Source organism: Pithys albifrons, chromosome 10 (genome assembly GCF_047495875.1).
Source record: "Pithys albifrons albifrons isolate INPA30051 chromosome 10, PitAlb_v1, whole genome shotgun sequence".
In the NCBI taxonomy this organism is placed as follows: domain Eukaryota; kingdom Metazoa; phylum Chordata; class Aves; order Passeriformes; family Thamnophilidae; genus Pithys; species Pithys albifrons.
This window is the reverse complement of record NC_092467.1, coordinates 9,744,059-9,767,910: the sequence shown is the minus strand read 5'-3', so window position 1 is coordinate 9,767,910 and position 23,852 is coordinate 9,744,059. Positions and strand designations below refer to the sequence as shown.

Genomic DNA, 23,852 nt, shown 5'->3' with positions numbered 1-23,852 from the left:
CTTTCTTGGTAAGCAAGGCAGCAGGAACCCAGTGGGAGCATGTGTCCTGAAGCATCCTGAATCCCTTCCAGGGAAGCCAGCCTTGCAAGGTGTAAGAGGGCTCCCAGCGATTAACCAGGTCCCAGTAGACTTAATTTGAGTCTTCTCTCCCTCCTACCACATGTACCTTTTACCACTGCCTGCAAAGCAACCCTCAGTATCTGTCCTACCATGTAGGACCCCCTTTCTGAGCCCAGGTACCTGTGGGCATGGGGTATCAGCCCCCCTAAAAAGCTTTGAACTTGGACACATACTGCCCGTTGCAGCAGCAGCAGTCTCTGAGTCTCAGCCACCTTGATTCCATTTTTAAAGCAATGCCAGAAACTATTTCTAGTTACAAAAACAAAGGTGGGAGTATTTTTTTCTAGTACTCTACCCTACCATGTTGGGTTTCAGCAGAAGTGAAACTGGCAAGGGCACAACTACTCTCTCCTAGGGCTGTGCACCCATAAACACCTCTCTGAGTCCCAACAGGTGTCTTTATCACTGGCAGAGGCAGCGCCCACCCTGGCCAGGTGACCCTCAGCATTTGAAGATTCTCTCCTGTCTCAGCAGCTGCCCCTCACCCTCTCTGCCTGCCTGCCTGGCTGCTCCCAAATTACTGGACATACAGACTTATCCTCAGCAATTCCATAAAAATAGAAGACTGCAGTAAAACATGTTGCAAGGAAGATATATAGAGACAGGAGCTGAGTTTCATTTGTATTGGCCAAGTATAAAGTAATTGTACTGCGTTATGACTTTAGTGGGATGGGTTCCTCCTTTTGTTTAGAATGAGTCCCAGTGGAGCAGCATCAATTTCCTTGGAACTGGAAAATGCATGTGACCTGCATGGCTCCTGCTTGGCTTTAGCTGGAAGTGAGCAGAGTAATTTCTGGAGAAAACCCTGCCAAAACAATTTTACTTATGAGCAGAATGGGATAAGGAAAGATTTATGATGATTTAAGAATGATCCAAGGGGAGGTGGACACAATTAGGCATATTCCTGAAACTCTGGTGGAAGTTTCTAATGGATGCAAACAAGTCAGGGGAAGTTCCTCTGGCATATTCTTGGACCTTTCTCATGAAGACAGGAAAATACATAGTGTAAGTAACTGTTTGTAAGTGGTAAAGGAGGATTCACAGCCTGCATGCAAGGAAAGCACCAAGCACAGGAGCTGGGAGGCTGCGAGCCACGCTCCCACTCGGCTCCCGTGGGACTCCATCACATCTCATCCCTTTTCTGTCTCCCGAGCAGCAGCGTGGGCACTGCCACATGGACATGGTGGGTCAGAGAGGTCTTGGTACCCTGGGCACCACAGGCAGCAGCTGGACTGTTCCTGGGGAGCCCTTCACCTCCTGGGGGGTTCAGGCAGTCCTGGCTGGATGTGGGTCAGCTCCTGTGGTTGTCACATGGCCATGGTAGTGCAGGACTGCACCCAGCTCCCATGCCATGGGGTTGGTGCTGAGCTGAGTCCCACCAGGGCCATGGTGAGTGTTGACCCCGCTGTTCCACTCCAGCTCCGGGCCGAGAGAAGGGGTTTTTAGGGTGGGAGACCCCTGTGGCAGGGGAGGCGGCTGTGTGGGGAAGGATGTGGGCTGGCAGCAGGACTGGGGTGGGAGGGGAAGAGGACAAGGGCAGGGAGCAATGCTCTGCAAGCTCAGAGGAAGTGTGAACGACACTGCCCACCAAGGGCCATACACGCCTGGCACTGCCGCTGGCTGAGTAAGGTGCATCTGCGGTGACAACATGGTAGGTCCTGCTCCTTTCCTTGGAGTGACTCAGTCTGCCTGGAAAAGGGGATTAGAGGAGGGCAGGGCTGTGGGCAGTCACTGAGAGGAACCAGTGCCAATGTTGGGGGTTGTGGGAGAGTGCTCTGGAGACACCCTGCCCAGGTGACCCCCAGGTGCACAGGGAACTGCCACTGCAGAGGCAGATGCCAGCCCTGGCTGGGAAGGAAGGGGTGGGGAGCCTCAGGACATGCCCTGGATTTAGGGGCTTCCCAGGAGTGAATGGCATTGCTAGCAGTGTCTCCCCCACTGCCCAGCTGTGCTTCAGGCATAGCCCCCCAGAGTGCCTCACTAGGGGGGGCCCTTTCTGCAGCAGAGCTCTACCTGGCTGGTAGCACCATCTGTGCCTGTGTGTGAATTGGCACAAGAAACGTGCCCTCGTGTCTACCAGGACTGTTTGGCAGCAGTGTGGGTGCATGCATGAGCCCCTTGGGATGTGCATGCTCACATCTTCCTCCATCAGGGCACTGCTGTGGGACTGCAGTCTTCTGGGAGGACGTGGACTCTGAGCTCTCGTGGCATCTACCTGGGCATTGCTGCCGTCACGTGGGGTAAGTCACCTGCAGCCCACTCAGTAAATCCAGCATGACTCTGTTGCCAAGGAGTCTGCAGGTCCAGCAAACTGGAGGAGGGCAGCAGTGTTGTTTTGGAGGGCATCAGTCATAACCCTTGTGACTGCCAGCTTCAGGGTTAGATTCGCCTGGGCTGGGAGGGGGTCTGTGTCTGCTCGGCCCAGTCTCCTCCAGGCAGTCCACACTCCCCCAGGGAGGGCTCGGTCACACGTGGGGGCCCTGCAGGGTGTCTGGTTCCCCACATGCAGCATGGCAGCTGGTGCACTGTACTGTGAACTGGAGAAAGGCAGCAGATGCTCTATCCAGTGGCTACACCCATGCCAGTGCTGCAGAGTTGGGCATGGACTTAGGCACAGGACCCACAGGTGCAAGGGTTGGGAGCACAGCTGGGGCAGCACCACACAGAGTTAGAGCTGCTAATTGACATCAGCATAAGAAACCAAAGTAGAAAATAATTTGGCGTTGCTGCCTGTAGGATATTTCCTTCACATGCTGGCACTGCACAGAGCAAAACCTACTGGTGCTTTTTCTGTCCCTGGAAAACCTCTGTGAGCTATTTTCCAAAGGACCTTCTGTGACTGAGTTAAGGAACAGAAATGAGGCAAATGCAGAAGTGTTAGGAGGAACCTGAGATTTAGTTCTGAGGGGAAAACAAAGATGCAAAGGCAGCCTGAGTGTGGAGGATGCTAAGCATCACCCTGCAAAGAGGTATCAGGACTTCCAAGGGAGCCAAGGGGTTGAAACAGGAAAACAGCACCCACCTGTTCAGTCAGCACCAGGGACATAGTGGATGAACTTCTTTGGTCCTCCTCAGTTTGGTGATGGGTGTGTGAGGGTAGCAGGCAGCTGCCCTGAGCCATGCTGGGGAGGCAATGAGGACTAGGAGGAGGGTGGTGGGAACTGAGGATGGGGCAGGCTCCCTAAAGGCATTCTGAGGTCCTGTCCTGCAGCCCCAAATTCCCAAAGGGTAAAGTGAGGGCTGTTGTGGGGAACCACATTTTCCTCAGTTTCAATTTTGTTGAACAGTGGATAGTTTGCTCTTTCATAAGGAAAACCAGACAAATTATGGGAATTTACTTAGAAAAATATGTAATTATTGGCCAAACTACAGCTCTAATTAGACTTAAAGGGCCTTAAATTTGCATCTAATCTGTGATGCCCAGACCTTTGTCTGCATAACCACAGTGTGATATGCTCTTGTGAGACACAGGATACCTCAGGCTTGTTTTGGAGCAAACTTGATTCCCATCTCAGTTTCTGCACAAATGAAGACATGATCCCCATATCACTTTCTGCTGTTGTAGAGATACCTACTTCTGGGCAGAAGGGAGAAAGCTGCTTTTTGTGGCTAAAACCTTTTGATTGCATAAAGTTGTGGTGTGAAATGCAGTAAATAAGAGCAGGGTTTCAGCTAAGTGCTCCTCACTTCTCAGTGTGGGTCCCAGTTAATCTCTGGCCTTGCCCTGCCTGGTGGGCATGACCAGGATGTGAGCTCGACTTTTGTAAGATCTTGTTATGCAACACTGAATTTTAAAAGACTCCTCAGACCATCTCTAGCTCAGATGAGTGGATTTGGATCCAAATGCTTTTGGGGATGAGGCCACACTTGTTCCTCTGCCTTGCTCCAATCTGACTCTCATGTAACAGTGTAAAGGAAGAAAACTGAAGTGGTACACTTCTGTGCTCAAGACAGGAACAATGTTTAAAGAACCATCTTGAAGTGGGGTTTTTCCCCTTTGGGAAACTTTTGTGGGCAGCTGTGGGGCTGGGCTTTCAATACTTGTGCTGGAGGAGGGATTGGCATCACCACTTGGGGCTCTTCTGCCACCTGCACTCTGCCTACCCCATCCCATGCTGCCCTCTGTCTCATCCTTCATCCTGTCTCCCCCATCTGCCTCATCACTGTGCCATCTTCCTCAGTTTTCAGCTCCTTCTGCCATGCCTAATCCACCCAGGTCTCCATGTACCCTTAGAGCCCCATTGTCATCCACACTTGTCCCTTCATCCCATCCCCTCACTCAGCTGATCACTGACATTTCTTGGCCCTGAAGCCAGGCTTAGCCCATCCTCATGTCCCAAGGGATCCCATCTCTGACCTGGCTCCAACTTTTCTGCATTGATCCCAGACTTCCTCTTCTCTCACAGGCATAGTGTTGTGGGAGGAGGCGGGTGCCTGGAAGTACTACTACAGTGACCAAGGGGACTACACGTGGGAGCAGGCCAGGAATTACTGCCAGACCTTCTTTACTGACCTGGTGGCAATCCAGAACAAGGAGGAGATTGAGTACCTCAATGAGAATCTGCCCCGCCATGAGCGCTACTACTGGATCGGTATCCGCAAGCTGGGAGGTGTCTGGACGTGGGTGGGCACCAAGAAGGTGCTGACAAAGGAGGCGGAGAACTGGGCAGTTGGGGAGCCCAACAACCGCCGCTCCAACCAGGACTGCGTGGAGATCTACATCAAGCGGACGAAGCAGTCGGGCAAGTGGAATGATGAGCCCTGCAGCCGAAAGAAAAAGGCGCTGTGTTACAAGGGTGAGTAGGGGGACTGTGGTCCCTGACTGGAACATGGATTGGGTGGGCTGAGGACCACCAGGATGGGCAGCAGCTCCTGATGACCATCCTCTCTGTGTGCAGCCTCCTGCCAGCCCTCCTCATGCAGCCAGCGTGGCGAGTGTGTGGAGACCATCGGGAGCTACCGCTGCGAGTGCTACTCTGGCTTCCATGGCCCTGAGTGCCAGCATGGTAAGCCATCCACTCCCATCCCTCCCTCACTGCTGGAGAGCCTGAGCCTTGGTGGCAAAGTGGGCAAGTTCTCTGTGCTCCCAATGGGCTGGCAATACCGTCTCTCCCAGTTGTGCAGTGTGCTGAGCTGGAGCCCAAGGGAGTACATATAAATTGCAGCCATCCCTACGGAAACTTCAGCTACAACTCCACCTGCATGTTTGGGTGCCAAGAGGGGTTCAAGCGGCAAGGGGTGGGCATGCTGTGGTGCCTGCCTTCCCGGCAGTGGTCAGGAGACGCTCCCATCTGCACAGGTAGGACATGACAGGGACTCAGGGATGTGGCATTGATGCTTAGAGGGGACCAGCAGTATGTGCCCAGTGCTGCTCAGGCAAGTCTTTGCCATGCCCCTACCCTTTATGTAAGCATCTTCTGGTGCTGCATGAGGGAAGTGATTCCTTCCTGAGGCTGCAGTAGGCAGAGCAGCTGTGAGCTCTGGATAAGCCCCCTGCTCTTCCTGGCTGCCCCAGTGCCCTTGCTTGCTGTCCTGAATCCCACAAGGATTTCAGCACCCTATGTGCACCAAGCAAGGGATCAGAATATTGTCTTAACACCTCTGTCAACCCAGTAGCACTGTCTTCATCTCCCCAAACACACCCTGATCTGCCTTGGGAAGGTGCTTGGCATCTTGGGGACCCTCAGGAAAAAGAGGGGCTGTTGTCCTGCAGCCAGGAGAAAGGAGTATCCTGGCAGGGCTGGGCCACCTTGAGTGGGGACAAGGAGCCATAAAATGAGGTTAGATATAAGCTGCAAGGGACAAAGTGTGGCAGGAAGCCGCAAAGAAGAGAAAGCTGTGGTAAGTTATGCAGCAGGGGCAGGGAAAGTCTTCCCGTCAGTGGCTTGAGGGCTTGCAGCCAGGCACCAGGCGTTCTAGGGAAGGGCTGGGCTTCTTCTGAGGGTGTGAGAGCCTTGCTCCACCTTTCCTGTGTTGCAGCCTTGCACAAGGATGGGATGAGTCAAGGACTGGAGCAGACAGGACACAATTGGGGATCCTCTGTATTGGGAGACCCAGCAGAAACTGTCAGGGCCCAAGTAGCATCTCTGTACATAAATTCTTTAAAAAGAAAACCTGCCTTTAAGTTAGTGTTGCCAGTGACATCTGTGCAAGGTGTGCCTGTGGTTCAACCCAAGTCTTGCTTTAGGCAGCTGGACCAGCAAAGCTTCCTACAGTTAAGGGGAACATTCCCCTGTGACTATTCTGTAGCCAGCATCTCCTACAAGGGCAGGAGCTGGTTCCCAGTTTCGTGGAAGTCCCCTCAAGCAAGCTGGGCTGTGCCTGCCTGGTCTGGGCTTTTCAAGTTCCCAGAGGCTTGTTTTCCTAGCTCATTGCGGTTTTTTCTGCTGGTTGTATGTATGATTGATTTTTTGGTTTTTGCAAAGAATCTGATGAGTCAGTTGGTTGCCTGTGCTGATAACAAAGCAGTACTAGCAAGCATTGCCAGTTGGGCTTACTCCAAAAATGGGCAGAGGTTGCTGCTGTAGCAAGGTTGATGGTGCTGTGAGGGTTGTGAAGGACAAGGCTGCTTGGCCTGTCTCAAACCGTGCTGTGCCTGCCTGCAGATGTGTGCCCATTGTTGCCTGGCTCCAAAAGGGCCTGGGCCAATTGCTCCCACCTGCATGGCACATTCACCAATAGACACCTCTGGGGATTCTGTGGGAAGCCAGACTTGCATGTAAAACAGCTATAAAAAGTCTGCCTAGGAAAGTGTTTGGGGTTGGTCTGAAAGCCAGAGGTGCAGTCGATGGGGTGTGTCTCAGCTGGGCTGAATGGTGGAGGTGTTAGATGTCCTCCTGGCACAAACCTGCGCTGGTCCCACCAGCAGCAGAGCCACTTACCCCAGCAAATGTTGGGTGCTGCCCTGGCATACAGCAAAGCACACCCTGCCCACAGCCTGGGGAGGCTGGCACACAACCCCTATAGCCATTGTAGTCATCCCATCCTGGTCCTCTACAGCCCCAATTCCATGCCCCTGCCACTGTGACAAGGATGGATGCAGGTATCTGCTCCAGTTAAGGGATGGAGGCAAGTAGACTGCAGCAGCTGTGGTTCTTCATCCCAGGGACTTTGACCCAGAGTAGTGCAAGGGATAAACAGGGCTCTGGCAGAGCAGAAACTGTATGCTCCCCAGCAAATCACTCATAGGTCAGAAAAATCACTGTACCAACTACTGTTTTTGAAAAGGTGAGTCTGGATGAGAAAGGTAAGTCAAAGACATATCACCATGGATTTGGCTTCCTTTGACTTGGATTCAACCATAGATTTAACCTCATCTATCCTGTGTCTGAGACCTGCTCTTCCGTTGCAGCCATCACCTGCCCAGTGCTCAGTGCTCCAGAATGGGGAGAAATGAACTGTTCCCACCTCCATGGAGACTTCACCTTTGGCTCCACGTGTACCTTCTCCTGCCAGATGGGGTTTGCACTGATGGGGTCCAACAGTCTCAAGTGCACAGCCATAGGGACGTGGACAGGGGATGCCCCACGTTGTGAAGGTAGAGCTGCTGCCAGATGCCGGCTGTCATTTGCCTTGGGGTGACAACTATGATTTTCCCCAGCCCCTTGGTCCCAGAATTTTAGTCTCCCAGTTCCCAAACTCCTGCCTGAAGTGTACCTCTTCACTCTGCAGCCATCACCTGCCCAGTGCTCAGTGCTCCAGAACGGGGAGAAATGAACTGCTCCCATCTCCATGGCAATTTCACCTTTGGCTCCACATGTGCCTTCTTCTGCCAGATGGGGTTTGTGCTGATGGGGCCGAAGAGCAGTGAGTGCGTGGCCACGGGGACCTGGACTGGAGACATCCCACACTGTGAAGGTAGAGTTGCTACTCAAGGTGTCACAGGCCTCTGGTTGACCCTGGAATGTTCTCCAGCACCTTGATCCTTTCATTCCAGCAGTTTAGCCTTGTAGTCCCCAGATTCCTGCTTGAAGTGTCTCTCTGTCCTTGCAGCCATCACCTGCCCTGTGCTCAACGCACCAGACAAAGGAGAGCTGAACTGCTCCCATCTCCATGGGAACTTCACCTTTGGTTCTACATGTGCCTTCTCCTGCCAGAAAGGGTTTCTTATGATCGGACCAGACAGCCGTGAGTGCATGGCCACAGGGACCTGGTCTGAAGACACCCCACATTGTGAAGGTAGCGTACTACTAAAGCTCAGGGTGCCCCTGGCCTTGGGATGACACTAGGGTTTTCCCCAGCCTTCCAGACTGAACAGTTTAGCCTCATACCCAAGCTCCCGCTTGAAGTGTTTCTCTATCTCTGCAGCCATTGCCTGTCCAATTCTCAGTGCTCCAGACCAGGGAGAGCTGAACTGCTCCCATCTCCATGGGAACTTCACGTTTGGATCCACATGTACCTTCTCCTGCCAGATGGGGTTTGTGCTGAAGGGATCAGAAACCCGTGAGTGCATGGCCACAAGGACCTGGACTGGTGACACCCCACAGTGCAAAGGTAGAGTTGCTTCTCAAGGTATCACAGGCCTTGGAGTGACCATGGGATGCCCTTGGGTGTCTCGGTCCTCTCATTCCAACTGCTGAGCCACATCGTCCAAAGAGTCATACTTCAAGTGTCCTTCTTTACCCTGCAGCCATCACCTGCCCAGTGCTCAGTGCTCCAGACTGGGGAGAACTGAACTGCTCCCACCTCCATGAAGACTTTGCCTTCGGCTCCACGTGTGCCTTCTCCTGTCAGATGGGGTTTGCACTGATTGGGTCAGAGAGACGTGAGTGCATGACCACCGGGACATGGACAGGGAATACAACACAATGTGAAGGTAGAGCTGCTGCTCAAGGTGTCTCAGGCCTTGGGTTGACCCTGAAATATTCTCCAGTGTTTTGGTCCTCTCATCCTAAATGTTTAGCCTTGTAGTCCTCAAGCTCCTTCCTGAAGTGTGCTTTTTTGCCCTGCAGCCATCACCTGCCCAGTGCTCAGTGCTCCAGACCAGGGAGAGCTGAACTGCTCCCACCAACATGGCAACTTCACCTTTGGCTCCACATGTGTCTTCTCCTGCCAGACCGGGTTTGCACTGGTTGGGCCAGAGAGCCGTGAGTGCATGGCCACAGGAGTCTGGACTGGGGGCACACAGCAATGCAAAGGTATTGCTGCTGCTCAAAGTGTCACAGGCCTTGGGTTGACCATGGGATGTTCCCCAGAGGGCTCTCTTGGTCCTCTTGTTCCAACAGTTTACCCTCATAGTACCCAGGCTTGTGCTTCAAAGTGTATCTCTGTCCCTGCAGCTATTGCCTGCCCAGTGCTCAGTGCTCCAGAACGGGGAGAGATGAACTGCTCCCACCTCCATAGAGACTTTGCCTTTGGCTCCACATGTACCTTCTCCTGCCAGATGGGGTTTGCACTGATGGGGTCAGAGAGCCGCAAATGCACAGCCACGGGGATGTGGACAGGGGATGCCCCACTTTGTGAAGGTAGAGCTGCTGCCAGATGCCGGCTGTCATTTGCCTTGGGGTGACAACTGATTTTCCCCAGCCCCTTGGTCCCAGAATTTTAGTCTCCCAGTTCCCAAACTCCTGCCTGAAGTGTACCTCTTCACTCTGCAGCCATCACCTGCCCAGTGCTCAGTGCTCCAGAACGGGGAGAAATGAACTGCTCCCATCTTCATGGCAATTTCACCTTTGGCTCCACATGTGCCTTCTCCTGCCAGATGGGGTTTGTGCTGATGGGGCCGAAGAGCAGTGAGTGCATGGCCACGGGGACCTGGACAGGGCATGTCCCCCACTGTGAAGGTTGTCAGAGCTCAGTGTGTCACTGGACTTGGTTGGGGTGGCACAAGGATGTTCCCCAGCCCCCTGGGAGACAGTATAGTGTCCCAGGCTCCATTCTGAGGCATGCCACTTTACCCTTGCAGCCATCAAATGCTCAGCACTGACCACCCCCAAGATGGGCCAGGCTGCCTGCTCCCACCCCATTGGGAATTTCACCTTTGGCTCCACATGCACCTTCTCCTGCCAGAGGGGGTTTCTGCTGATGGGACCAGAAAGCCGCAAGTGCACGGCCATGGGCACCTGGACTGGGGACAGCCCACAATGCAAAGGTAAATCTCATGATCTCATGTGTCTAGGAGTGCTCTGTTGTAGCAGACTGCTTTCCTCAGCACCCCAACCTACATCAGTCCATCTCCTGGCTTCCCAGCCCACATGTCCCTGTCCCACTACCATCAGTTCTGTCCTCTTGATGCTACTGCTGTGCTTTTATCTCCAGCCATCAGCTGCCCAGTGCTGGACGCCCCCAGCAGAGGCCAGCTGACCTGCTCTCACATGCATGGGAACTTCACCTACAACTCCACATGCACCTTTTCCTGTGAGGAGGGCTTTGTTCGGATGGGAGCAGAGGTGCTGCAGTGTGAGGCCACAGGAAACTGGACCAGGCCTCCTCCTGTCTGTACAGGTACAGTGGGACCCCTCCTTCTTCTCAAGCACTTCAGGGGGTCCAGCTTTCTTGCAAATATATCTTGAATGTGGTGAGGGACACTCCAGGGGCTGTGAAATCCTGACAACTCTCTAACTTGGGGGTCTGTGGATCTGTTTCAGAGGATGGTGCCTTCTTAAAGCAAGTCCTGGCTTACAGCAGCAGCTCAGCCCTGACGGTAGCTGGTCTTGTGCTCTCTGGGGGGCTTATTGCCCTCCTTGCCAAGCGGCTCAGTGACAGAGGTATGAAAACACCTCCCACAACCCACCACAGCTTTGGCCAGGGGCTCTCAGGCAAGGTGGTTACAGAGTTCCAGGGAAGGGTGGGATGATCAGAAGAATTTAACAGTGTGGCTGCCTCAATCCAAGTGTCTTATTTGCTGCAAGTTGCACGGCTCCTTAGCAGTTTGTCAAGATGAAAGTGTCAGCACCCAGCTTTGGAAGGCAGAGCCAGATAAATACCTTCACTGTGAAGAAGGCAGAAAATTCTTCTGTCCTCTCCCCGCTCCATCCCATACTTGACAAACTTCGATTTCAGATAATGCTGCCCCAGCTTCTCATGACCTTCACTAAATAGATCTGGTTATTTCTTTTTTATCTGCTCTTTCCCCGTGGACATTCAACACTGTTATCAGAGGAGAAGAAGAAGCTCCTGAACCCCACCAGGTGAGAGCCATGCTCTGCAGGAGGGCAGCTCTGCCCTGTGACTGTCACAGTCCTGTGATCCCCCTACTGACGTTCAAATCTGCCTGTCTCAGGCTGCTTTTATATGCAGTTGGGGCTGACAGGGCTGTGTTAACCCCTGCCCTTTACTCTACTGCACTGGCCAAGGTGACACCCTTGTGTTTGCTCTCCAGTGACCTAGGATCGCCGGGCGTGTTCACCAATGCAGCATATGATGCCAACCTGTGAGGTGAGTGCTGTCAGGACACTTCACAGCACACACTGTTCAAAATTCACCTGGGCAGCCATCTTCCTGGCTGGAGTGCTCCCAGGTGGAGACACCCTTTGGGACCAAAGTGGGTAACATCAGCTCTGTTTCTCTTGTGCTTCCAGCCTGCCTGTGACTGAACCCCACTCTGTCCCCCAGTGTTGCAAGCCCAGCAGGACCTGCAGCTGGGGTCCAGAGGGACTCCACGCCTGTAGTTGCAGCCCGGACCAGTGCTGCCTGTGAAGACTGTGCCCATGTTGCTTGTGCCCCTGGGAAGGGAAGCTGCCTTCCGAGAAGGCAGCTGGAAACTGCTCTGGGGCAGCAGGCTGATGTCTTGTGCCCTGGGGGCAGCCTGGTGCCCAGCCCATGGACATTCTCTGTGGGGAATTTTGACATTCCCCCGTGGGTGCCCCACTTATGCTTCCAGGATAGGCTTGTGTCAGCAGGCCCAAATAAACACCCATGTCTAACTGAGGGTTCTGTGTGCTTGGGAGAGGGGTGTCATGTGAAAGGTGGGAGTTTGGATTTTTGTCTGTCGGTACCCCCAGGAAAGTCAAGAACTTGGTGTCCGACAGTCTGTCAGCATCTCATAATAAGACCCTTCACTAACAGATTCACAAGGTTGGTCAGTACTTTGACCACCCCTATTAGGGAGGACTCAATAGAGTAAAGACCCCTCAATGAGTCCTGCCAAGGTGTTACCCACTGCCGGCAACTGCGAGGACTCACTTTAACAGTTCACAGAATAACACTCTTTATTAATACAAATTGTGATGGATTATTAAGGTTTGAAGGTTGTGGGTGATAGTTTTTAACTGCAAAATTATGTTTTAAAGCAATCTACTGATACATACATTAAGAAAGCACAAGCTCTAATATGAAGCAATCTACTAATATACAATGGAGTAAGGTCTAGTACTAAAAGCAGCAATGAACACATGTAGAATATAATTCTCACCCAAGGCATCCCTGTATGGGGAGAAGATGGGCTCGGCCCATCAACTGACCCCAGCAGTTCAGGGGAGGTCTTCTCCAACTTTCCCCATATCCTCAACTTACTTTTATACTATTTCTTTATGTTTGGCTGGAGTTTGAGTGAGTGACTCTAGTCATAAATACCTTCTATTTCTGATCAGTGCAAAGTTATCTCACCATAGCTAATGGGAGAGGAGTGGTTGTGGGGTGGCAGCTGAGGAGGGGTTTGCCATGGTTTTTGGCTTCAAGCAGCAGAACTCCTTGATTCTCCCTTGGCAGACAGGTATTGTACAGTCTCAGTACCTCCCAGGGGGGAAGGTGTCCATCAAATAGTGTGGCCAGCAGGACCAGGGAAGTGATTCTTCCCCTGTACTTGGCACTGGTGAGGCCACACCTTGAGTACTGTGCCCAGTTCTGGGCCCCTAATTCAGAAAAGACATTCAGGTGCTGGAGCAGGTCTGGAGAAGAGCAACAAGACTGGTGAAGGAGCTGGAACACAAGTCTGATGAGGGGCAGATGAGGGAGCGGCGTGTTCAGCCTGGAGAAGAGGAGGCTCGGGGCAGCCCTTATCACACCTGAGAGGAGAGGAGGGTGTAGCCAGGTGGGGATGGTCTCTTGTCCCGGGCAACCAGTAACAGGACCAAAGGACACAGTCTTGAACTGCACATGGGGAGGTTTAGGTTAGACGTTAGGAGGTATTACACATTGGAACAAAAAGGTATTAAACATTGGAACGGACTGCCCAGGGAGGTGGTAGAGTCACCGTCGCTGGAGGTGTTAAAGGACCCTAAAGGACTGGGTGTAGCACTGGTGCCATGGCGGCGTCGGGACTCAGATCCTAATGACTTCTGTGACCCTGTCTGTGGGTTCGGGCCCCGCTCCGACCTCTGCCCGCCCCGCCGGGTGACCCCGCCCGCGCTGCCGAATGTCCGCCCGCGGCCGCCGTCGGGGCGGCGCTGCCCGGAAGCAGACGTGTGTTTCGGGAGGAAGGGAAAGTCATGGCGGCCGCCGAGGCCGAGTGGGAGCCGGCGGGGCTGTTGCCGGCCGCGGGGGGCGGCCTGGACTGGGGTGAGTCGGGCTACGGGGGGCCGGGGCCGGGGTCGGGCCGGCACAGAGTCCCCAGGCGGGGCTGAGCTGGCGCTGAGCCCGCTGTCTCTCCCGCAGAGGCGGTGTTGGGTGAGGAGCTGAGCGAGCTGCTGGGCGCTGCGGCCCCGAAGGACGAGCCCGACGTGAGTACCGGGAGGGGACGGGGCGGCGGGGGTCGGGCTGCCCGCTCTGCCGGCGGTGTGACCCGCGGGCCGGCCTGGGGATCCCCCGGCGCCGCCCGCGTGGTTTCCCGGCCTTCACCCGGCGTGGGCCCCTGGGATATCGATCGCTTAACAAACTGGGTGTCAGGGACGGAGATTGGACGGCGAGTGTAAAGGAGAGAGTCCAGGGTGACGCTTGTTGGTGCCGTGTCCGGGAGGGGCCGTGTTGTCGCTGCCCCAGCGAAATGAACCCGGCACGGGGCAGTGCTCGGGAGAGGAGGAAAAGGAGGAAGGTGTTACACCTGCGTCCACGGGCCCTGGCCTGTTAGATGGCTTCGTGTTTTCTTCTGTACTGTAGGATTTTCTCCAAAACCTTTGCTTGCAACCTTATGCATTCCCCATGTATTTCACTGCCCAACTGTACACACTGCTCTTTCCGTCCTGGGGCATCTGCCTCGTGGATTCTCTGTTGTGTGTTATCCCCTTGTCTTCTCTGTGCTTACCGTGTCCTGACGCATCTCCAGCACAACCCCTACGTTATCCAATGCAAGTGATGTAAGCGACAGGTACTAAGAGCATTCCTACAGGTGACGTAGAACCAGTCACTGGAGAAAATGTGGGAACTGCTTGATTGTATAAGGGAAAGGTACTGCCCGTCAGCAGGTTGGCATTAGTGGCCTGTGTGGAGGCTCTTATTGCACAGCTTGGGCTGTGAGGTTTTGTCATTCTTCCTATCAATGTGCTTTCTCTTCATTCTAAGTAGAACATCTATGCAGTCTACTGACTTTCTGAGCCTCCGTTTACGAGGCAAGTTGAGAATGTAAGGCCAGGTACACTTGCAGGATAGTTTTAAATAAGAAAATCTTGCTGTGTGTTTGTATGAGTTTGGGTATGTGATGTTTGTATGTTTCATGCGAGTGCTCATAAAATGGCACACTTGCATAGGGAACAGAGACTTATAGGTGCACAAGCAGAAAAAAATTGAGCAAAAACCCCAGTTGTTTTAAAGGTCACATGATAAATCATATGTATGAAGTGATTTTAACCTTTTTTTTGTGTTTGTTTTTATTTTTGTTGGAAAAGGACATTGGTGTCCCTGGCTTTAGATGATGATGTCAGTTTATACAAATATAGGGAGATCTGATACATACTGTTCATCGGGTCTTGAGCAAATCAATCCTTGTGACTCTTTTCCTGCTGCTAAAATGTCCCTGATGCTGCTTTTGTTATAAAGTGCTTTAAGATGTAACAATGGAAGGGCATTAAATGTTTTCAAGGCAGATGAGGGGGAGGATAACACCAAGTTGCTAAAACTTGTGTTTTATATGAGGTGGTTCAATCAGTGCACTTAGAATTTTTGCTTTAGAAGATATGATAATTAGTGATGGTCTTGAACTGACCTTATCCTTTCTTACAGGTCTGAGGTTTAAAATAAGCCTTGTCTTGAGTGTTCCAGTTGAGAATTTCTCCTCTGAGGACTTTTATCTCTGCATGCCTAAAGGCAACTGAAGTGATTGTTGTATTGTTTTATTTTGTTTTCTGGAGCAGTACGAATAAGAACATGATGGCTGGTGGTGTCAATATATCATTCTTTTGGTCTTGTCTCTTTTTCTGAACTGTCATTTCAGGAAAATGATCTTTGTAACTTTCATTTTGATTTGGATTTGATGTCTTGGGACTCGGACCTTTGGAATATTACAGGCCATGCTTATACAGGTAATTAATCTTCTGCATTTTGCAGGTGTGCCTCTTCCCCCTGTGTCCCACAAGGGTGAGCTGTTACAGCTTAAGTGAAGTTGTAGTTTATGTAGAATGATTCAATGCCCTACAGCCTTTAGCTCTGTGATGAGAAGTTGTGCTGTGAGTCTGTAGGATGGGTACAGGTGACAGGGACTGCCCTACAAGCTAAACTGTTTAAAAGTACCTTTAACCTCGCTATGTTTTCTGCTGGGCCTTGCTTCAGGAATTAAATAGCTGGTGTAGGGCAGTGTGTTCTTTACTGATGTCTCATTGCTAAAAACTTGTGCAGTAAAATTTCTTTATCTCCCTCTTGCAGATGCAAATGTGAAGACAGAACCCTTATCACCAGCTGCTTCAAATTGTTCCGTCCCTTCTCCGTCGTCTGTGGACTCTCCAGTGCAGAATGTGCCTGTATGCAGAAACCTCCATGTGATACAGATAGCAACAAAAAGCCCAGTGATCTACTTCTCTGACCAAATTCATGGCATAAGAGGAAACAGCTTAGTTTTCCAACCTTTGCAAAAGCAACTTCCCTTCGCTGATGTTTCCTTACCTCTCCTCTGTGACCCATTTGAATTAAGAGGATGTTCAGTTCTGTTTCCTCAGCTATGTTTACTAGCCTGGTTGTCAACCAAAATGCCTTCTAAGGGTTTCTGAGTCTAGCAGTTGCTGGCCTCTGCCTCCCATTGCTCTGCTGATGGGGAGAAGTACTTGTTGGGTTTTTTAGAGATACTTGATAATGACCAGAATAAAACTGCAGAACGAAACCTTTCTCCTGTTTGCTGCAGCAGCAACACAGATGTGATGAAAAGCAGATATACTCTGGACTGCTAGTGGGCACTTCTCTGTGTTTCTGAAGCATTAATCTCATGTACTTTCTGTCTGCAGGATGATGTGGACTTCAGCTGCAGCTCCCAGATGTCTCCCATCTCTCTCTACGGCAAGAGCTGCAGGAGCCCTGCATCCCCTGAAGGAGACAGGGAGAAGAAGCCTGCTGTCAGCACCCCTTCTCGATCTGGTATGAGAGAGAAGGTTACTTTGATCCCATAGCTAGTATGTGCTTTATTTTGATCCTGTAGATAGTGTGTGATGTACTTTGGTCATACAACTGGTAGGTGTGTTGTCTTGCGTATGAATGATTAACTAACAGACACTAGATACTCTGTCATTTCTGACTTGGATTTTTGATCAGATATGTTTATTTTAAACCCATACCAAAAGCCATTTTATTACTGCTTGAATTCTTTATTTTAGGTGTTGTGATCTGACTCTTTTTCTAGGAAATAATTCTGCAAGGAACCTGAAGAGATGTGGTCAGACAGTGTCCAGGCCATTGATACAACCCAAACCCCTTTTACCTGCTGTGCCTGAAGCTCAGGCTAACATTGGCATCCCAGCTAAAACCATCATTATTCAGACTCTTCCCACACTTGTACCACTGCCAAAGAATCAGCCAGTTGTTAACATCCAGCCAGCACCTCCTAAAGGTAGGTGAATTGTCTTGACTGAGCTAGGTCTTGGGAGTCATATTAAGTCTGTTTGGGTTGGCTGTTAGGATGAAGTGAGGTTTGGTGCATGAAAGGGGAGGGGTAGGAGAAGAAGAGGTCCTATATGCTTGCATGAAAAAGCTTTATGCTAAGAAGATGGCCTTAGTCCTCTCATAGGCTCCTGTGAGAAACAGCTCTTACCTGGGTGGTATTTGGAGTGGAGGGCTGGTCCTGTGGTGTGAAGGAGAGCACTTTGGACTCTGAATCCCAAGGACCTGAGTTCGAGTGTCAGTGGGACCATCCCCTGGCAGTTAAAGCCTCCCTGCCATTCCATCCCGTCTGATCTTGGATGCTCAGCAGGGTCAGCCCCGGTCAGTACTGGGTGCTGTGATAGTCCCAAGGAATTCACTGTCACTGTCCAAGCTTGCTCGGCTGTGGCAAATGGACCTTAAACGGTGGGGCCAGTTCTGTGCACTCTGAGCCTCACCTGAAAAATCCACTGCGCAGGCTGGAAGGGCACACCTACGTGGGGAGAGCCCTTCCCAAACCTTCGTTCGTGAAGTCTGGCCATACATACATACATTTGGAGTGGAAGACAGTGGATTATAGTAATTTCATTATTTGGAATGGAAGACAGAGGCTGCCGAGTATTGGTAGCTGTGATGATAAAACTGCTGATTTGGCAAGATCTGTAGGGACCCTCTGCTGTACTCTGCTTGTGGTGTCTGGTGGTGAGTAAGGTGATTACAGCGCTCTGTTGTCATAACCAAAGGAAGATCACACAGAATTAGAGTGGCTTGAATGAAGCTGGAAAGCTTGGGAGAAGTGGTGAAAGCTTTTTTTTGCCTGCATGAAACTGCCACAGGATTGTGGGAACTTGAGTTTATGGCTTTTGATCTCTCTAAACAGCATCAAGTAGAATGTTGTGAAATCTGCTAAAAATTGAGAGCTATGTCAGAGGTTAGAAGTTACTTACAGCTGCAAGCTGATGCAAACGAGAGGCAAGTGATTTCCTATCCCTTGATAATTCTTCATTACTACAGTTGCCCTGGAACCGATTTTTAAAGTAGCTTGAGCCTTCATTTCTGACTCCAAAGCCTTATTTCAGTCTCCAGCTGAGGCAGTGAGGACATTGCTTGCATTGCAGGAATTGTCAGATGCAGTTGCTTGTTTCACCAGCTGATGGCCGCAGTCCCTTGCGGTTGACTGCACAGGCACTGAGGCGTGGAAGGAAAAGGAGACAAATTCTTAAAGGCATGTATCTAGAAATTCGTGCAGTAGTAAAAAATTTGTCTTCATTACTAATTGCTCTTCTATCATGAGTTCAGCCAAATCTGGAGACAGTGACATTTGTTACAAAATGCCTAAGATTGTTAGACTTCTTAAAACACAGGTCAGCACAGTCAGCGTGACCTAATTCTTATTCCTTCTGATGTTCCAGCTGATAAAATACCATCTGGAATAAGGAATGTGGGTGATATGGATTTTTTGGATATAAGTATAGTACTGTGAAATCAGCTTCTCCTTTTCCCTGAAGAAAAGTCAGAGCAGTAGTTTCTGTGAGACAATATAGAGGAAATACTTTTGGGAAAGTATTTCCAAGCAATGTATTTAATTTATCTGATGATATGTTTAAAAATTCTGTTGTGCTGCTTCCATAATGAAAACCATAAGGATCTTTTTACATAAGTCAAAATCCTCTGCATATGACAAGTCAGAGCTACTAGTTTGAAATATCCCATTATCTTCAAAGGAGCATGAGAAATCTTATTTTTACAGTCCCTTTTATAAAACCTTAAAGGAGAAAGCATGGTCTTAGAGCATCACATCCTTTATACATTAAAAAAATGTTGAAATAGTCTCAAATTCACCATTTAAGGTTCTTAAATAGGGTAGTATTAACTTATTATGTCTCCAAAAAAAGGATCTAATCCTGCACCCCATACATAAAAGATCTTGGCACTAGGTAAATTACTCCATTTTTCACCTTCCAGAAGGCTGGGTAAGTGCTGTAATGCATTGTCGTGCATTTTGGTTGGAACGCTCTGCTGGAATGTGCTGTTTCTGAAAGCTGGCAAGGTCATCCTGTTACAAAGGATTAGAGAGACGTTAATGTGTTTTCAGACAACAAAATATTACTCAAGCACCTGCTTGAGTTAAATGTAGTTGTTGGACTGAAATTTCTTGGAAGTGAGTGTTTTTAATTCCGCTTCCAATTCTGTCAAAATTACCTCATTTTTTTCTGCCTACTTTTCTTTAAGCTCTGTTCAGCTTGTGCATAAACTTTCTTGCATAAGACTGTTTTAAAAAAATGGTCTTAGTGTGGATTAAAGCTTTAACAGAAGTTTTGAAAGTGTAATTTGCATTGCTCTCTTTTGTTCACCTTCTATCTCTATGCTATTTTGTGTCAGTCTGTATGGTATGAGTCACTTCTCTGTAGTAAGTTTTCCATTGAATACAGCAATAAAGTAGGTATGGACAAAAGGGAGAAGGAGGATTGAGGCAAGCTGGCTAAGTTCTTTGAAAAAGTTGTCCAGGGTCCTTCAATAGTTAGGAATACTGAAATGAGAAATGTTTATAACCAAGTGTTGAATTTTATTAACTTTGAAGAGCTTTTGGGAGAGAGCTTGATTTATTGGATCCCTTTAATATATATAGTTTTGGTTTGCAGGACGGATTAAGAGTCCTGAAAACTTTTGAACTTTTTTTTCCATTCCTATTCTGTGGCATATACTAGAGAATTTGAGATAAATTGTGGAGAGCAGGAGGGGAAGAAAGGCTTTCTGCTTTGTGTATCAGTTTGCCCCTACAAAGTGGTGCTGTGCAAATCCATGCCATAGGTGCTGAGCTCAGCTGTTTGTTCTGTTCCAGGTCAATCAGTGGTGCTCCCCCAGCCTGCTGTGGTGCAGCTCCAGGCTTCTGGGGTGCTTCCTGCCTCTCAGCCAGTCATTGCTGTCACTGGAGGAACCACACCACTTCAAAACCACACGGTGAATGCGTTGCCTCCAGCTGCTGGAAATGGCTCAACAAGTGGGAAAGTACCAGTGACTAAGCCCTTGCTTCAGAGCACGACACCAACAATGGGGCTGGATGTAAGTTCTGACTGTGTGTAATAGCTGATAACCAAAGCATGGAAACAGCTTTCAGTTACCTGCATGTGGGATCTAATGGAACAACCAGGTCCCTTCATATTCCCAGGAAAACTCTAATGGGATTTCTACTAGTTAACAGGGAACTCGGCAGTTTGGCACAGAACAGGGAGGAGCAGCTTAGTATCTGTTGACCTGCCTGGAGTTGTGGACCAGGTATGCAAGCATAGTGGCAGAAGATGGTGCTGATATATTTTTTTCCATCACTTGTCTTCTCAAGTGCAAGCTCTCAATGGGCTGAGGTCTCTTACATACAGGAATGATTTGATATATCTGATTTTTGATTAGTGCTAAACCATTTTTCTAATCCATATAATAAAACACCACTTTGGAAGAGGTTGCATTGTAAATGTCAATGCTTAATTCTTTTTCCATCCTCTTTTATCTCCTGAGATTTTACTCATGATTTTTACAAACTTCAGGTATTGAGTTTTATATGATCCTAATCTCTTCAGGCTCCCTTTGAATCATATACTGTATGAGTGAAAAATATGTAAGCTCTCAACAATCTCTTACAAATAAGTACATTTTTCCATAGTAGCTCACAGTAAGCAGGTGTAAACACAAATAGCTTTTGAGATATGTGAGGGATTTTCTTCCCCCTTCAGCTTTGATATCTTAACTATCTGGCAAGCTAAGTGTTAACTTGATTTTGTTCCTAGTAATTTGGACCTGTTTTGGCTACATTTTGTTGTCCAAAGAAGGCACGGTTGTGAAAAGTACCAAAGCTTCTTGTTTGTGGCTTTTAAACTCAGAATGTCATTCTCCAGTGTAGAATTCCAAAAGCAGTTGCAAGCTGAGGGTCCTATCACAGTGTAAGAGAGAAAACACTGGTGTCCATCCACATGGAATTTTACTGTATAGTCATCTGCTTATGAGCAGTACAGGTCACTGTTTCTCACAGGCATGTGCCTTCAGCTTCTTTGGGGGGATGTTGCTATACAGTTTCCTCATGTCTGAGAATGGGCACTCATGCTTGATGTTAAATGTCCCTCACTAATTGTGTTTGTGTGGAGGCTGCATTTTATAAAGAACAATAACGTGCTACAAATAATTCAGGAACCAGAGTACAGTAAAAACCTGATACTGAATTCACGAGAAGTTCAGAGAGGTCTGTCAGTAGACAGTTAAGAGTACTGCATTTTTAAATGGTAATTGCCTGCCATGCAAAGAGAAACTGAAGAAACCTGCCAGCAGTCACTGGATTTATGATTCCCTCTAACCAGGACTAACTTGGCATCTTGCCATTGTCAGAATATAAGGGTTAATTGACAAACCCCCTGATTATCATTATACACACCCGTGACAGTCAGTAGTCAGTGTGTAGCTGGGATAATGAACAGCTGTTTGTTTTGAAGGATGGTTGTGTGGGTATTTCTACCCAAAGCTGTTTTAGGGAGGCAGTTTTAAGACTTGTGAAATACTGCACATCTTACCTGTGTTTGTTGAAACATGAAGAAACAGTTGCAACTGGTCTTTGGCACAAAAAGTGCTTTGAGAAGGGACAAATGTTTTGGGATCCAGCTGGCGCCAGCAGGGTTAAAACATCTCTCGACTGCCTTGGACACCATATGTGGTGCTCAGAGCTGCACAGATGTAGCTGTCATTTGAGCTCTGTAACACGTGTTTTTGTTTGCTAATCTGAGCAGATGTTGCAGGCTAAAAGGAAACACCACAGGACTTTCTTTTGGGCTTAGGAGGGATAAACTGAGGGCTTAACACTCAGCCCTTCCAGTGGGTTACGCTGAGATGGGTGGATTGCGAGCTGTCTGCGTGGTGAGTGCCCTGGTGGCACATCTTTGTGCAGCCTGCCAGCCGTGGGGAAGTGCCAGACTTTCCTTGTGGTCACTCATCACTGGGAAACAACTTTCCACTGGGAAATTGAACAAAAGAAATGCTGCCTAAGCAAGCCACTCTTCCGGTTGAAGGAAAGAGCCTCTTAACCAAAAGAAATAATTGCCTTTCCCTTTGCAGTTAAATGATATAAGGGCATTAACAGTAGGTGTGTGAAAGAATTCAGTTTGTGTTCCTGTAGGACCTTTCTCTCATGTTTCTACTCATGTAGTGAGAAAGGATTAAATTCTGCCTCCCAGTTATCTTGATAAACATTGAAAATCTAGAAAAAAGTAGATTATGAAAAATTACTTCAGCACAAGTGTGGATTTCTGTTGAAATGTTTTCCTGTGCTCTACATTGTGCAATATTCATAGGAAATAAACTCATCAGGCAAGTTGTTTTCTGTGGAGTTAGAGACAGGAAAACCCAGAACTTCATAAGAACAGAGAAAAAACTTATGTAAGTTTTGTATTCCTGCATTTAAGATGCATCTTCAAAGACAGCAGCTTTTGTAAGTCGAGTTAAGAAGCCAGACAATACAAAGTTGAAGCGGTTTATACTCTCATCTCTTTGTTACATTTCCCAGTGTTTGTACAGAAAACTCTGTGGAGCATGAGAGAGACATTCTTTCTGCCTCGTGCTGGAAGGACAGCTTGCATTCAAATGGAGGTTAAATTTTGCTCATAATTGAGTTTTCTTTGGAAGTAAATTGAGGTAGTGTTTATTTGTAAAGTGTGTGATGGCAGAGGACAGTCTGAATCTAGTCATACCTGATCAAAGCAAGGGTTTGCAGTGAACCTTTCAGTTTTCCACATTTGCAACATTTTTGTGTGCTAGTGGTGGTGTAGTTTTTAAAGCTAGGAAGCAGAAATTGCATCACTGATTACTGTTTGATGTTAGAAAAATATTTTCCATCTATGGTCTGTGTTTCCTGAGAACCAGAAGTTACTATCTTGAGTGGAAAGTTCACACAATACAACTTAAAAAGTAGAAGGCTGCAAAAGAAGTTAGCAGAGGTGTTGCTGTGTTTAATCTTGGTTCAGCACTTGTGCAAAGCAATGTTGCTCAAGCAGGCTGGCATTATAAATTAGTTCCTCTCTCTTCTGATTATAAAAGTTTCAAGCAGGGAGCATGTTTATCTTGATGTCAGGCCAGCTGTATAATGGTTATTGCCATACTGCTCCCATGATCAAGCATTCTTGCACCATTTCACTCACACAACTCTTTCCATTTCCTGCATCAGATATAGGTGGGATTGGGTGTGTGGTTGTGGCTTATTGCCCAAGAAAAGCCAGGCAAGAGCTAGAAGGTTGACTAAAGATCTTAAATCTTTTAGGAATTGTAAATTAAAAGAACTCAAGGACACAAATACTGGCTTGGATTTAAGCAAGCTTAGGAAATTAGTCAAAATGAAACTGGTGTGGCATAGACAGAAATGCAGTTATTGCTCAGAGCACCGTGAACTGGGCTGGGCAGAGCTGCTGTTCTTCATGGTGTCTGGAGAACAGTGAGCAAAGGAGGGCAGTCTAGATAAATACCATGTGGAATGTAGGTGGTAGTGTCTGATACAGTGACAGATGTACCTTAGATGTACTCTTTGTGTACAGGCACTGCACTGGTGCTTTAGCACCATCTTTTCTCCAGGGAAGCCTGTAGATTTGCCAGAGGTTCCAGATGCTTAATTAAAACCTATCCAATAATGAATAATCCTAAACTGTTCTGCAAACAAGAATGGATATAAACAGTTTGGTCTTCTCTTTTGACTTCATGACTGTTTAAAAAGAGGAATGTAACTACTTGTTTGGAATATCTCACAACTCGAGCCAAAGCTGCTGCATGAACTCATTCCTTATTATTTCGTCTCTGAGCAGTTTAAGTGATCCTGGCCCCAAACTGGTGTGTTC

General features: G+C 48.8%; 2 protein-coding genes across 7 annotated transcripts in view; both read left to right on the top strand.

Moving 5' to 3' along the window:
- Positions 1-1,692: 1,692 nt before the first annotated feature.
- On the top strand, positions 1,693-11,978 carry LOC139676240 (P-selectin-like). Of its 4 annotated transcripts, none has more exons than XM_071564995.1 (19): positions 1,693-1,771; positions 2,273-2,360; positions 4,527-4,916; positions 5,019-5,126; positions 5,237-5,419; positions 7,472-7,657; positions 7,792-7,977; positions 8,113-8,298; positions 8,428-8,613; positions 8,750-8,935; positions 9,072-9,257; positions 9,399-9,584; positions 9,717-9,851; positions 10,025-10,210; positions 10,378-10,563; positions 10,707-10,826; positions 11,219-11,249; positions 11,441-11,496; positions 11,640-11,978. In XM_071564995.1, exons 1-18 carry the CDS (start codon positions 1,769-1,771, stop codon positions 11,493-11,495), a joined length of 2,787 nt encoding a protein of 928 aa, XP_071421096.1. In that variant the 5' UTR covers positions 1,693-1,768; the 3' UTR covers position 11,496; positions 11,640-11,978. The 4 variants fall into 4 exon arrangements, with proteins under 4 accessions (XP_071421096.1, XP_071421095.1, XP_071421097.1 ...); XM_071564994.1 differs by having other exon boundaries at positions 9,717-9,902; XM_071564996.1 differs by lacking the exon at positions 5,237-5,419 and having other exon boundaries at positions 9,717-9,902.
- Positions 11,979-13,441: 1,463 nt separating this feature from the next.
- ATF6 (activating transcription factor 6) overlaps positions 13,442-23,852 on the top strand; it is a 77,287-nt gene continuing 66,876 nt past the window's right edge. For 2 of the 3 annotated variants that reach the window (XM_071565449.1, XM_071565448.1), the window contains exons 1-7: positions 13,443-13,557; positions 13,654-13,718; positions 15,365-15,452; positions 15,793-15,887; positions 16,365-16,494; positions 16,757-16,963; positions 19,835-20,055. In XM_071565449.1, coding sequence (XP_071421550.1) covers positions 13,488-13,557; positions 13,654-13,718; positions 15,365-15,452; positions 15,793-15,887; positions 16,365-16,494; positions 16,757-16,963; positions 19,835-20,055 — 876 coding nt within the window. In that variant the 5' untranslated portion in view covers positions 13,443-13,487. Of the gene's footprint in view, positions 13,558-13,653; positions 13,719-15,364; positions 15,453-15,792; positions 15,888-16,364; positions 16,495-16,756; positions 16,964-19,834; positions 20,056-23,852 lie in introns of all 3 variants that reach the window. The other variant, XM_071565450.1, reaches the window with a different exon arrangement.